The 12,277-nt window shown below is 32.0% G+C and overlaps 1 protein-coding gene across 3 annotated transcripts; it reads left to right on the forward strand.

Annotated features, from left to right (window-relative positions):
- The first annotated feature begins 1,641 nt into the window (after nt 1-1,641).
- Nucleotides 1,642-11,136, forward strand: LOC110893748. Of its 3 annotated transcripts, XM_022140868.2 has the most exons (12): nt 1,642-1,942; nt 3,072-3,269; nt 3,390-3,474; nt 4,156-4,231; nt 4,335-4,505; nt 4,612-4,714; nt 8,163-8,272; nt 8,421-8,510; nt 8,660-8,740; nt 9,279-9,989; nt 10,737-10,861; nt 11,012-11,136. In XM_022140868.2, exons 1-11 carry the CDS (start codon nt 1,720-1,722, stop codon nt 10,827-10,829), a joined length of 1,941 nt encoding a protein of 646 aa, XP_021996560.1. In that variant the 5' UTR covers nt 1,642-1,719; the 3' UTR covers nt 10,830-10,861; nt 11,012-11,136. The 3 variants fall into 3 exon arrangements, with proteins under 3 accessions (XP_021996560.1, XP_021996559.1, XP_035836610.1); XM_022140867.2 differs by having other exon boundaries at nt 10,737-11,083; XM_035980717.1 differs by lacking the exon at nt 1,642-1,942 and having other exon boundaries at nt 3,128-3,269; nt 3,397-3,494; nt 10,737-11,083.
- The last annotated feature ends 1,141 nt before the right edge of the window (nt 11,137-12,277 follow it).

Below are 12,277 nucleotides of genomic sequence, written 5' to 3' on the forward strand. Positions count from 1 at the left end.
CAATGGTTTGTCTGGCAAACTTTCGAGTCGAGACGCTTTATAATATTTTCGTTTGTATATTACAACTTCGTTCTATATACTTGATGAAGCTATAGCCGGACCAAACTAACATTGGTGGCATCATCAAAACAGTGTTTAAATATAAGTTTCAAAAACTAAAATATAATATGAAAATATATGTTTCTAAAAAGTAATATCCCTCTCACATGAGGTACGTTTAGCCATTCCTTACAACTAGACAACATGCCAATCAAGAACAACAATTCAAACATCTAATGGGTGTTATGCATGTCGTGTTGGTTGGTTGGTTGACAAGTCCAATTCGATAAGAGCCTAGAAAATTGATACGGACCCGAAAATCATGTTAGACAGATGGACCTGAACATGACATTAATATCCCTGGGTTGACACAAACCCACGACCTGTTTAAACTAACTTCTATTATTATTATTATTTTGCGTTTTAATACTGTAAAATTACAAATTTATATAAAACAGTTACTTTTAAATTATAGAACTTAATTGCTATTTGTCTTTAGACTTTTATATTCTAGCATAAATTACCTACCTATGACCTAAAAGACAATTTTAGAAAATATAATAAAATAAACAGGTCAATCCATAAACATGTCAGATTAATCCAAACATAACTCATTTAGCAAAATATTCATAAGTTTGACTTGAAATCAACTTTTTTTAATTGGCAAAGAATCTCACGTGTAAACTCACTTTGCTCGGAGCTACGTCCAAAGTTGATTCTCTGACCGCCATGAGACCGTGCCACCTGATGTGCGGGAACCGGATGAAATCCATAAATCCTTCCCCCAAGTTCGAACCCGGAATTAAAGCCCTGATTCGTCCATCCACCCAAATATGAAATATCGCTCAAAAATGGTTTAAGCAGAAATCAAACCCACGTCTCCATTAAAAAGGACAGACATTTTGACCACTGCGTCAACATCTCATCTCATGACGACAGACAGACTCGGAATCAAGTAAATTAACCGAACCCATTTATACCAAATCCAAAATCGCAAATTATCCTACATATACAATTACAAGATAGGGGAACAGTGCCGTGCCAGGCACAAGATAGGGGAACAGTGCCAGGCAGCTGCCTGGCACTTCCCCATTGGACCAAACTTTTTTTAATTTAATTTTATTTGCAGTTTAAAATTACGCTTTCGTCCTTCGTTTAAAAATACGTTTTTGCCCCCAGCTCAAAATAAAATTATAATTTTTCCCCAAGCTCAAAATTACGCTTTTGTCCTCGGTTCAAAAACTCATTTTGAAATTTGTTCTCGGTTTAAAATTACGGTTTCGCCCTTCGTGTAAAATTACGGTTTTGCCCCCAGTTCAAAATAACATTTAGGTTTTTCCTCTACCTTAAAATTACGATTCTGCCCTTAGCTCAAAATTACGTTTTTGCCCACAGTTCAAAATAAAATTATGATCTCCCCCCCCCCCCCCAAGCTCAAAATTATGATTTTGCTCTCAGTTTAAAATTATGATTTCGCCTTCAGCTCAAAATATAATTACGATTTTGCCTTCCATACAGACATACATGTTATGAGAGAGAAATATTCGGTTTATTGCCCCACAACGCGGATGGGGCAAAAACTAGTTTCATACAAACCCAATCATACGAAGCAACCCTTCCTCGCCGCCTGTACCAAAACTGTTTTAAACATACTTCTTCTTCTTCTCCACCTGCGAATGTATGGCTCGGGGTTTACTCATGCTCCCACATTATAAACCAAACTCACACTTTATCCAAACTGCCTTTTCTTCATACCCAACTAAATCTCCTATCTTTCCCACTTCAAAATTTGTTCGATTCTTATGTACTTGTTCCTCTAATCCCCAAGATGTACTCTCAAACTACAAAGAAACGTTCTCAAAGCGTATGACCATGGCTGGTCTCAAACCCCATCACCGTATTGGTTAGTTTCCCCCCATATCACTTGTAATTTTCAATCTTGTGTCATCTTATTATGTTTGACCTGATAAATTTGTTATCTTTTCTTTTGTGATGTTAACAGTATAACAATGATAAGATTTGAGCTTGACCCGAATGACGGGGCGTTGAAAACGTATATACCCAAAAATTTACATAGAACCAGGGGTCGAAAACGTAACCCAAAAATTTATATACGAAAACCACATATATAACACTACTTAGCGAAAAGTTCAGGGGGGGGGGGTCGGGCGCCCCCTCCCGCGCCTTCTATACTTCGCCCCTGCTTTACGTTGGGTAAGTAAGTGTAGGCTATTAGTTATCAAAATGGTGGTGGGGGTGAGTTTTTTAGCATTGATAGAAGCTATATTTGTTCCTTAGATAACTGGGTAGCAAGCTGACATTAGAAAGTTTTGATCTTTGCGCGTAAAGATTCGATCTTTTTTTTGCATAAAGATTTGAACTTTGTGTGTTTTACTCTTCCGTTGGTGGGTTGTTTAGCAAAAATAGAAGCTGACAGTAGAAAGTTTTGATCTTTGCGCATAAAGATTCGATCTTTTTGCATAAAGATTTGAACTTTGTGTGTTTTACCCTTCCGTTGGTGGGTTGTTTAGCAGAAATAGAAGCTGACGGTGGAAAGTTTTGATCTTTGCGCATAAAGATTCGATCTTTTTTTGCATAAAGATTTGAACTTTGTGTGTTTTACTCTTCCGTTGGTGGGTTGTTTAGCGAAAATAGAAGCTGACGGAAGAAAGTTTTGATCTTTGCGCATAAAGATTCGATCTTTTTGCATAAAGATTTGAACTTTGTGTGTTTTACCCTTCCGTTGGTGGGTTGTTTAGCAAAAATAGAAGCTGACGGTAGAAAGTTTTGATCTTTGCGCATAAAGATTCGACCTTTTCACATAAAGATTTGAACTTTGTAGTTTGTATGTTTTACTCCTCTGTTGGTGGGTTGTTTAGCAATAATAGAAGCTATTCTTGTTCCTTAGATAACTGGGTAGAAAAGCTAACATTAGAAAGTTTCAATCTTTGCGCATAAAGATTCGATCTGTGTGTTCTAACCCTCTGATTTTCGATGAAAATTTATTGGTTATAAGTTCTATCGTGTTTCAGCTGTGGGTGTTTCTGGTGGTCCCGACAGTATGGCATTGTGTTTACTAGCTGCTAATTGGAAAACTAATGGACTAGATGCTGCTTCAAGGGTAAACAATGGTTTCGTTGATGGGTTATTGGCGGTAATAGTTGATCATGGATTACGCGCAGAGAGTAAAAGTGAGGCAGAGATGGTTCAAAATCGGGTTCTGAAAATGGGTACTGAATACTCTCCAATTCATAGTCTTGAGTTTTTTTTATTTTTTATTTTTTTTTTTGCGTGTCAAATAGTTAACTATTTTTACCGAACAATAGATGGTTAATACGGGATCTTTGTAGGAATCAGATGTGAGATTGCCCATTGTGAATGGATCAATGGCAGGCCAAAATTGGGTCATTTGCAAGAAGCCGCTCGAGATATTAGGTACCGGTAGTTCAATCTATGTGAGTGAGTTTGAGTGAGCTCACTTTAGGCTAGGGTTTGGTTCACAATGACCTATAAAGTAGTTTGCCTTAATTAAAAAAGTTAAATATTTTGATGGGTCCACATAGATTATTCCTCTCTAGGGCTGCAAACGAACCAAACGTTCATAAACAGTTCGTAAACCGTCCGGCGGAAAGTTCGTTTAGTTAAATGAACGAACATGAACAGAGGCCCGTTCGTACATTTATGTCCATGAACGTTCGGTAACGTGTTCGTTTATGTTCTATTGTGTTCGATAGTTCATTAGTGTTTTTAGTTTTTATTTTTATTCAAATACTTCAAAATTCCGACAAATAAAATATTTAATAAGTGTCAGAGTATGATATATTCTTTTCATGAACGTTTTTTTGTGTTCATTTGTTTCCATTTGTGTTCATGAACATTAGTTTGTGTCCGTTTGTGTTCATCAACGTTCGTTGCCTAAAATTAACAAACGAACACGAACACGTTCATTTCGTTAACAAACAAACAAACACGAATATAAAATCTCGTTCGGTAAATTTTCATGAACACATATATTTCTTAACAAACGAATTCGTTCGGTTCGTTTGCAGCCCTATAATCCAATCTTTATTTTTTAATCTTACTTTGCAGCCCTATAATCCTATCTTTATTTTGCAGGTATGAAAAACTACAACACATTTGTAGTCAACACCAAACAGGAGTATTACTAATCGCGCATCATGCCGATGACCAGGTTCAATTCTATACAATCTTTAACACAATTCTTACCCAAAAAAACTCAATTTATATTCTGAAAATCGACGGTTTAAGATGCTAACAAATGAATAAATTTTCAGGCAGAACTATTTGTTTTACGGTTATCTCGCAATAGTGGTGTTCTTGGACTTGCCGGTATGGCATTGACCACACAACTGTTTTCAGCACGTTCGAATTTTAACGATGGAATATCGAATAGTATTTTACTTGTTCGGCCACTTTTGGATTTCTCGAAACATGATCTTTATAAGGTCCGCTATATTCTTACTTCTGTCTGAACCAAAGTCAAACTAGTTGGTCAAACGATCATTCTTTTGTTACGGTAAAGTGTTTGATATATTTATTATCTTTTGACAGGTATGTGAAGCGGAAAAACAGGAGTGGGTGGAAGATCCCACAAATCAAAATACGATATTTGCACGAAATAGGATCCGAATGTCATTACGAGACTTGTCATCATGTGAGTTCCATAGCTTTACGTTCTAATCTGCAAATATATACTTACCCATTGTCATTATTACATAAAATTTGATGATGAAGATTCTTTGTTTGTCACTAGTGGAAGGTAATTTAGACATTTGACCTATGCAGTTAATTCGGTGATTTACCGATATATAGGTTATCGGTCCCCATGTAAAATATCGGTGTCAAATATCGGTGCCGATATTATCAGCGATATTGACCGATATTTGAGTGTTAAATTGCTATATATATATATATATATATATATATATATATATATATATATATATATATATATATATATATACACACTAGGTTAGAACCCCGTGTATTACACGGGTTGAATGAATGCAATTTTATTTATTAAATAATAAAAAGTTATATATTTATGAACCTCGTATATTGTACGGGTTAAATAAATGTAAGTTTATATATCAAATAATAAAAAGTTATATCTTTGAAAACCATGTGTATTACACAAATTAAATAAATGTAATTTTGTATACTAAATACTAAAAACGTCGTATCTTTTAAAAAAACCCGTGTATAATCGGGTTGAATAAATCTACCAAATAATAAAAAATTGCATCATTAAAAACCCCGTATATTACACGTGTTGAATAGATCTAAAAAAGAATTATATCTTTAAAAACCATGTCTATATACAGATTAAATAAATGTAGTTTTGTATATTAAATACTAAAAACGTCATATCTTTAAAAAACCCATGTATAGTCGGGTTGAAAAATCTACCAAATAATAAAAAAAACTATATCCTTAAAAAACCTTGTGTATTACACGTGTTGAATAAATCTAATTTTACATAGCAAATGATAAAAAAAAGTTATATCTTTAAAAACTTCGTGTATTACACGAGTTATATAAATGTAACTTTGTATAGTAAATAATTGAAAAAAATTATATTTAAAGTAAGAGGTATATCTTTAAAAAACCATGTCTATACACAGATTAAATAAATGTAATTTTGTATATTAAATACTAAAAACGTCATATCTTTAAAAAACCCATGTATAGTCGGGTTGAAAAATCTACCAAATAATAAAAAGATTATATCCTTAAAAAACCTTGTGTATTACACGTTTTGAATAAATCTAATTTTACATAGCAAATGATAAAAAAACTTATATTTTTAAAAACTTCGTGTATTACACGGGTTATATAAATGTAACTTTGTATAGTAAATAATTAAAAAAAAATTATATTTATAGTAAATAATAAAAAAAATTATATTTGTAGTAAATAATAAAAATTTTGTATTTTAAAAAACCGTGTGTTTTACACGAGTTGAATAAATATAATTTTGTATACTAAATAATAATTTTTTTAATAAATTAGGGTAACATTTAATATTAATTTATTATTTATATAGGTAGAGGATCCTGTACAAAGTCCTACTTTTGTGAGAAGGGTGAGAAATAATGTGGTGATGACAAGTGTCCTATATCTAAATTAATTCAAAATGGTGGATTAGTAATTTTCTATTTCTTTCAATTAATTGATTAAAAGATAACTGCCCAAAATAACCGCCACCCTTTATTATAGGAATTCGAATTTAGGAATTAATCTACGAATTTGTGTAGTGTTATATAATTCTGTAGTGCAACAACCATTCAGAACTGTATAGTGTTATACATTTTTTATATAGTGTTATATAGTGTTACTTAGTGTTATATGGTGTTATAATATGGTTTTTGGTGTTATATAATTTTGTAGTGTTATATAATTCTGTAGCGCAACCATCAAAAAACACTATATAACACCATAAATTATTAATTTTGTAGTGCAACTACCATTCAGAACTGTATAGTATTATATATTTTTTATATAGTGTTGCATGGTGTTATATAGTGTTCTTTGGTTATATAGTGTTAGATGATGGATGCATAGTGTTATATAGTGTTATATTTTTCTGGTAGCATGTCTATGATGGATGTATAGTGTTATATATTGTTATATAGTGTTATATGATAGATGTATAGTGTTATATGATAGATGTATAGTGTTATATGATGGATGTATAGTGTTATACGTTTTTTGCAGCAGTTACATATTTTTGTATTTTTAGAATTGAGGATCGATATAATTTAGGAATTAAATTTGAATAGCTAGTTTTTAGGAGATTAATGGGGGGTTTTGGTTGTGTAGGATACGGTTACCATACTTGAAACATTGGAAAAGACACTATTGCCCTTCAATTTTACATAAGGTCCCTCTAATTAAAATACAATTTACATTTTTATACCCTATTGATCTCAACCATTAGATCAAATATCCAATGGTTTAAAACACTTCTTACCCTTCTCACATTTTAGACACTTTTTACCATATCCCTACCCTATTTATATATTTAATATAAGATAAATAGGAAAGAAAGGTATTTGTTTTAAAAATCTATTAAATTAAAAATTTAGATTTGAGGATAATATTTTATTAAAGTACGATAGGATTTAAAAACTTGGTTAATTTGTTTTATTATATAGTAGATAGATAGATAGATAATACATTAAAAATTATTATATACATAAAACTTTATCTAAACCATAAACACGTATTATTAGGTGGATGAGTTATATTTGTTATAATCTTATCTGCTAAAATTTTAAATCAACAAATGTGTAGAGTTTTGAAAATTATGTTCTATCACATAAAATTATAAATAAATTAAAAGGTATTCTATGACCGATTACTTGATTATGACTGTATGAAACTTTACTAACTTTAATTATCAAGTTTATTGAATTGTTGGTTTATTATCAATCCGTTAGTTTTTTAGATTAAATATTATTATTTTTAGTATTATTAATAATTTTAATCAATTAAATGAGAGAATGACAAGTGTCCCAAAACAGGTTTCTTTTATTATATAGTATAGATATAGGTAGAGGATCCTGTAAAAAGTGCTCAAAGTGTGAGAAATGGATTATAACACTATATATAATACTATATAACACCATATAAACACCGTATAACAATATGTAACACCATATAATACCATTTAACACTATGTAACACTATATATCATTATATAACAAATATAACACTATAGGTTGTCTGATAGCATGTCTATGATAGATGTATAGTGTTATATTTGTTATATAATGATATATAGTGTTACATAGTGTTATATGGTATTATATGGTGTTACATATTGTTATACGGTGTTTATATGGTGTTATATAGTATTATATATAGTGTTATAATACACTTCTCACACTTCTCACACTTTAGGCCCTTTTTACACTATCCTTACCCGATATATATATATATATATATATTCTGCATGATATTAAAATTACTGATATCCAATTGCGATAACCTATATCTCAAATATCAATCGCTGACCGATATCCGATATTTTACCGCATTAACTGCTTAGCATTTGACAAATAAGCACTTTCTTGAAACTAAGTTCTGACCTTCTACAGCTATATTCAAGTCCGAGTTGCAGGCAGTTATATTAGCCTGTCGAAGAACTCGTGTCTATGTTGACCAAATTTGTCAAACGTTGATTAACCAATCAGTGACTGTTATGCCTGTAAGTATCTATTGGTTTCTAACTTTCTATAATACTTCTTTATAGTTTTTTTTTTTTTTTTTTTTTTTTTTTTTTTTTTTAAATTTTTATACGATATAAATAATTCTTTATACTTCAATCTTTTAACTTTCTTGCTTGTTTGATGCAGCAAGGATACGCCGTTATCGATTTAGAAATTCTAAATCCATCAGAAGTTCTGGATATCTGTCTTTCAAAGTTTGTGACACTCCTGTTGCAGGTTAGTTATATCTCTAACGGGTCAAATGGGTAAAACGGGGCGAAGGTCAATCTGACCCGACCCGACCCATTTTGACTTGTTAAAAAATTGCCCATCTTTCCACTTCTATTCATCTCCAAGATTTTCTGATACTTGATTTATTATTATAGTTCGTATCACAAAGGCAAAGACCGGTTCGGGGCAATGCACAGAAATTGCTATTGGATTACTTTCGTACATTCCCATGCAAGGTGTTCTATTTTTTACCGATCTAAAAGAGTAAAATGCCATTTTCATCCCTGAGGTTTGGCCAGTTTTGCGACTTTCATCCAAAGGTTTGTTTTTCCGCATCTAGATCCAATAGGTTTGAAATCTTGCCATTTTCATCCGGCTCGTTAACTCCATCCATTTTTCTCCGTTAAGTCAATGGTAAATCTGTCTTTTTTGCTTAACTTAAAGGGCAATTTGATCTTTTTCACTTTATGTAAAAAGACCGAATACCCCTCAAAAAAACCGAATTGCTCTTTAAGTTAACAAAAACAACGGAATTACCCCTGACTAAACGGATAAAAATGGATGGAGTTAACGAGCCAGATGAAAATGGCAAGATTTTAAACCTTTTGGATCCAGATGCGGAAAAGCAAACCTTTGGACGAAAGTCGCAAAACTGGCCAAACCTCAGGGACGAAAATGGCATTTTACTCGATCTGAATTATGTATATTCTCCTTGTCTGATTTGTTACTGTTTTTTTTTTTATTAGTTTACTAATATTTTCACGATTTTTGCAGTCTTCTTTTACTGCAGCCGGCTGCTACCTATGCGCAGCCCCTGGTTCAAAAGGCACCAAGATTCTCGTTTGTTGTTCGGTCAACTCCGCTTCACCTATGAAAATGGGATCATATTATGTCGATCCTTTTGACAAACAAAATGTTTACGTTTCAACGGAGTTATCACAAATCATAGAAAACGGAAAATCATATTCAAATAAAACGGTACAAAACATCTCAAACGTGCATTTTCTGAACGCAACATCTTCGGGGTCTATTTTAACAGACGCCAAACGGGTCAAGATTCTTAGCGAGCCAACGTTTACAAGCGTTTTTCAACTGTACAAAACCGAATTCGAAAAGTTTCAAGCAAAACCCGAGACGTTATCTGATCATAAGTCGAAAAAGGGTATGGAATTAGTCAAAGTCAACGAACTTGGTCATGGGCAAATTGGTCATTTTATGGATAGGTTCTTGGTGTCGTGGGAGTTTGTCGGTGGAAATGACGGTTGTCGTTGTTGTGGGTCCGGTCAAGATTCGGTCATGGAGGTGCGCCACATGGTAGATGCTGATTGGTTGTATCTTTCCGAATTGACCAAAAGTACGAATTTAGAAAATTGTCAACTTGAACAAGCGAAAAGAAGTGTTTTGTTATTAAAGTCTATTCCAGTTGCTGCAAGAAGAAGTCTTCCGGTTATGGTTAACCCTGAAGGGCGGGTTGTAAGCATCCCGGTAATGTGTTTATGCTAATTTCAAAAATTTATTTAGATGTTTTCAAATTTATATTTTTCACACATTTATGCTAGGCCTGTAAACGAACTGAACATTCATGAACTTGTTCAGCGGGAAGTTCGTTTATTTAGTAAACGAACGAACACGAACACGCGTTTTGTTCGTTCATTTATGTTCGTGAACGTCTGTTTATGTTCGTTTATTTACATTTGTTTATGTTCATTTAAATTTAAATACATATGTAGTTATGATTATATATATATTATACATAAAAGGAATTTTCTAACTACTTGTATAAATATAACTAATTGGTAATTGTGCTTTCTAGTAATAAAAATAGGTTTTCCAATATAATTTATCGTAATTAATCACTCATTTATAAAAAATTACTTTATGTTCGTAACAATTTTGTTGATTTGTGTGCATTTATGTTTGTTCAATTACGTTCATTTGTGTTGTTTATTGTTTGTTAAATTATGCTTGTTCGAGTTTGTTTGTTTATGCTTGTTTACGTTCATGAACTGTTCGTATAGGTTTTAAACGAACACGAACATGCCGATTTTCCTAATAAACGAACATGAACAAAAAAATGTGTTTGATTATATGTTCGTGTTCGGTTAAAGTCAAATGAGCGAACATGAACATGCCTCTGTTCATGTTTGTTCGTTTCATTTACTGCCATTTATCTTTATTCTTGAATAAATGCGCATTTTCCGGGACCTAACAAATTTTGTTATTTATTTACAGAGTGTCGGCTTCAGTATTTGCAAGTGTTTGAAAGTATCGGTTGAATTTAGTCCCAGAGTACCTCTTGGTGGCGGTTACAGTTCATTTTTATGACCCTCTGACCTCTACTAACAGGTTCAAAACAGGTAAGTTTGACCTGTTACGTTGACTTTTCATCAGGTCAATGAAGAAACTAAATGCAAAATCTAACCTATCAATAATTTAATATAGCATAGTGTTGACTTGTCAAATAGTAACAATTTGTTTCTAAATTCAGTATTTTTATTACAAGTCAGCATACCAGGTGGACTCTTCCCTGCTTGTGGGACCCATGCAATCGTATCGTACGGCTTATTTTTATTCACAAATCGTATGTCAAAATCTTGATTCTTGATAGAGTGATGTTTTATATTTTAGTTTATAGTTTTCTAAGAAAAAAAAGATTGTTTATATGAGAGTGATGTTTTGTGTTTAAACAAAATGCCTCTTTTTTTTTTCTTTTGCTTTTTTTTTTTTTAAATTATTGAAGTTAAATTAAATGTAGCAATCATAAGAATATATTATATACACATATTTATCAATCTTAAAATTCAAGTATATTTTCAACAACCTCTACTAACATGTGACATGAAATAATGTTCATTGCTATGATCATGGTATGATACCGTCATCCTTAAATACACTAACATGTGTACTTATGTTATGGTCATTTTGTTTTAAGTTGTTGCTGATGATTTATGAGGAGATCAACAGAACTTGGAATGTTATAAATGTTTTTACAGAAATTATTAAACTTGCAAAATACTAAAGAATCCAAATTTTATACTATATTATGATACTACTGCACTGGTATTGGTTAGTGCTAACAGGTTAACAGCAAGTATTTAATTAAAGTTACATGATAATACATAAAATAACAATTTACAAATGCAATTCAAATGAGTGAAGGTATTTAAGTGGATGAATGTTTTATGAACACATTGCCTCTTTTTTTTTTTCTATATATATATTGAAGTTAAATAAAATGTAGCAATCATGGAAATATATACATTTTATCAATCTTGAAATTCAAGTATATATTGTCAACCACAAACAGTCAAAAATAAGTTATCTCCTCTGCTAACATGTGACAAGAAATAATTTTTCAATGTTATAATCATGGTGTTATGCTATGATCCTTAAATATACCAACATGTATACTTCTATAGTGGTTGCATCAAACAACAACACAACATAAAAATAAAAGAAAAAAAGAAAAGAAAAAGTTCTACAATGAAAGATTACCAAAAACAACTTAATCCATTTTTGGTAAGTAATTTCATCATACTTGCTAAATCCCATTAATTGCAAAGTTTTAAGGTGTGAATAGAGATACTCCTTTCAAGACCCCTGGTTTAATTGCACCAAACCTTGGACATAAGACACATGACACTCAACAACCGTGACAAAGGCCGATTAGTGCATGTATCCTCATGTCTTTCGGTCAACGCCACACATGATGCATGATTAACCGTCCGCCGCTTTTAACGTTATTTTTACAAAATTAGTAAAATAACGTTAAA

This window comes from Helianthus annuus, chromosome 12, assembly GCF_002127325.2.
Source record: "Helianthus annuus cultivar XRQ/B chromosome 12, HanXRQr2.0-SUNRISE, whole genome shotgun sequence".
In the NCBI taxonomy this organism is placed as follows: domain Eukaryota; kingdom Viridiplantae; phylum Streptophyta; class Magnoliopsida; order Asterales; family Asteraceae; genus Helianthus; species Helianthus annuus.

Bases quoted from the DNA above. Each gene is read 5' to 3' on its own strand.
- LOC110893748 (XM_022140868.2), top strand. From the start codon at position 1,720: ATGGCTCGGGGTTTACTCATGCTCCCACATTATAAACCAAACTCACAC. The intron at 4,506-4,611 runs GTCCGCTATATT...ATCTTTTGACAG, and splicing joins CGAAACATGATCTTTATAAG to GTATGTGAAGCGGAAAAACA. The intron at 8,511-8,659 runs GTTAGTTATATC...TTATTATTATAG, and splicing joins TTGTGACACTCCTGTTGCAG to TTCGTATCACAAAGGCAAAG.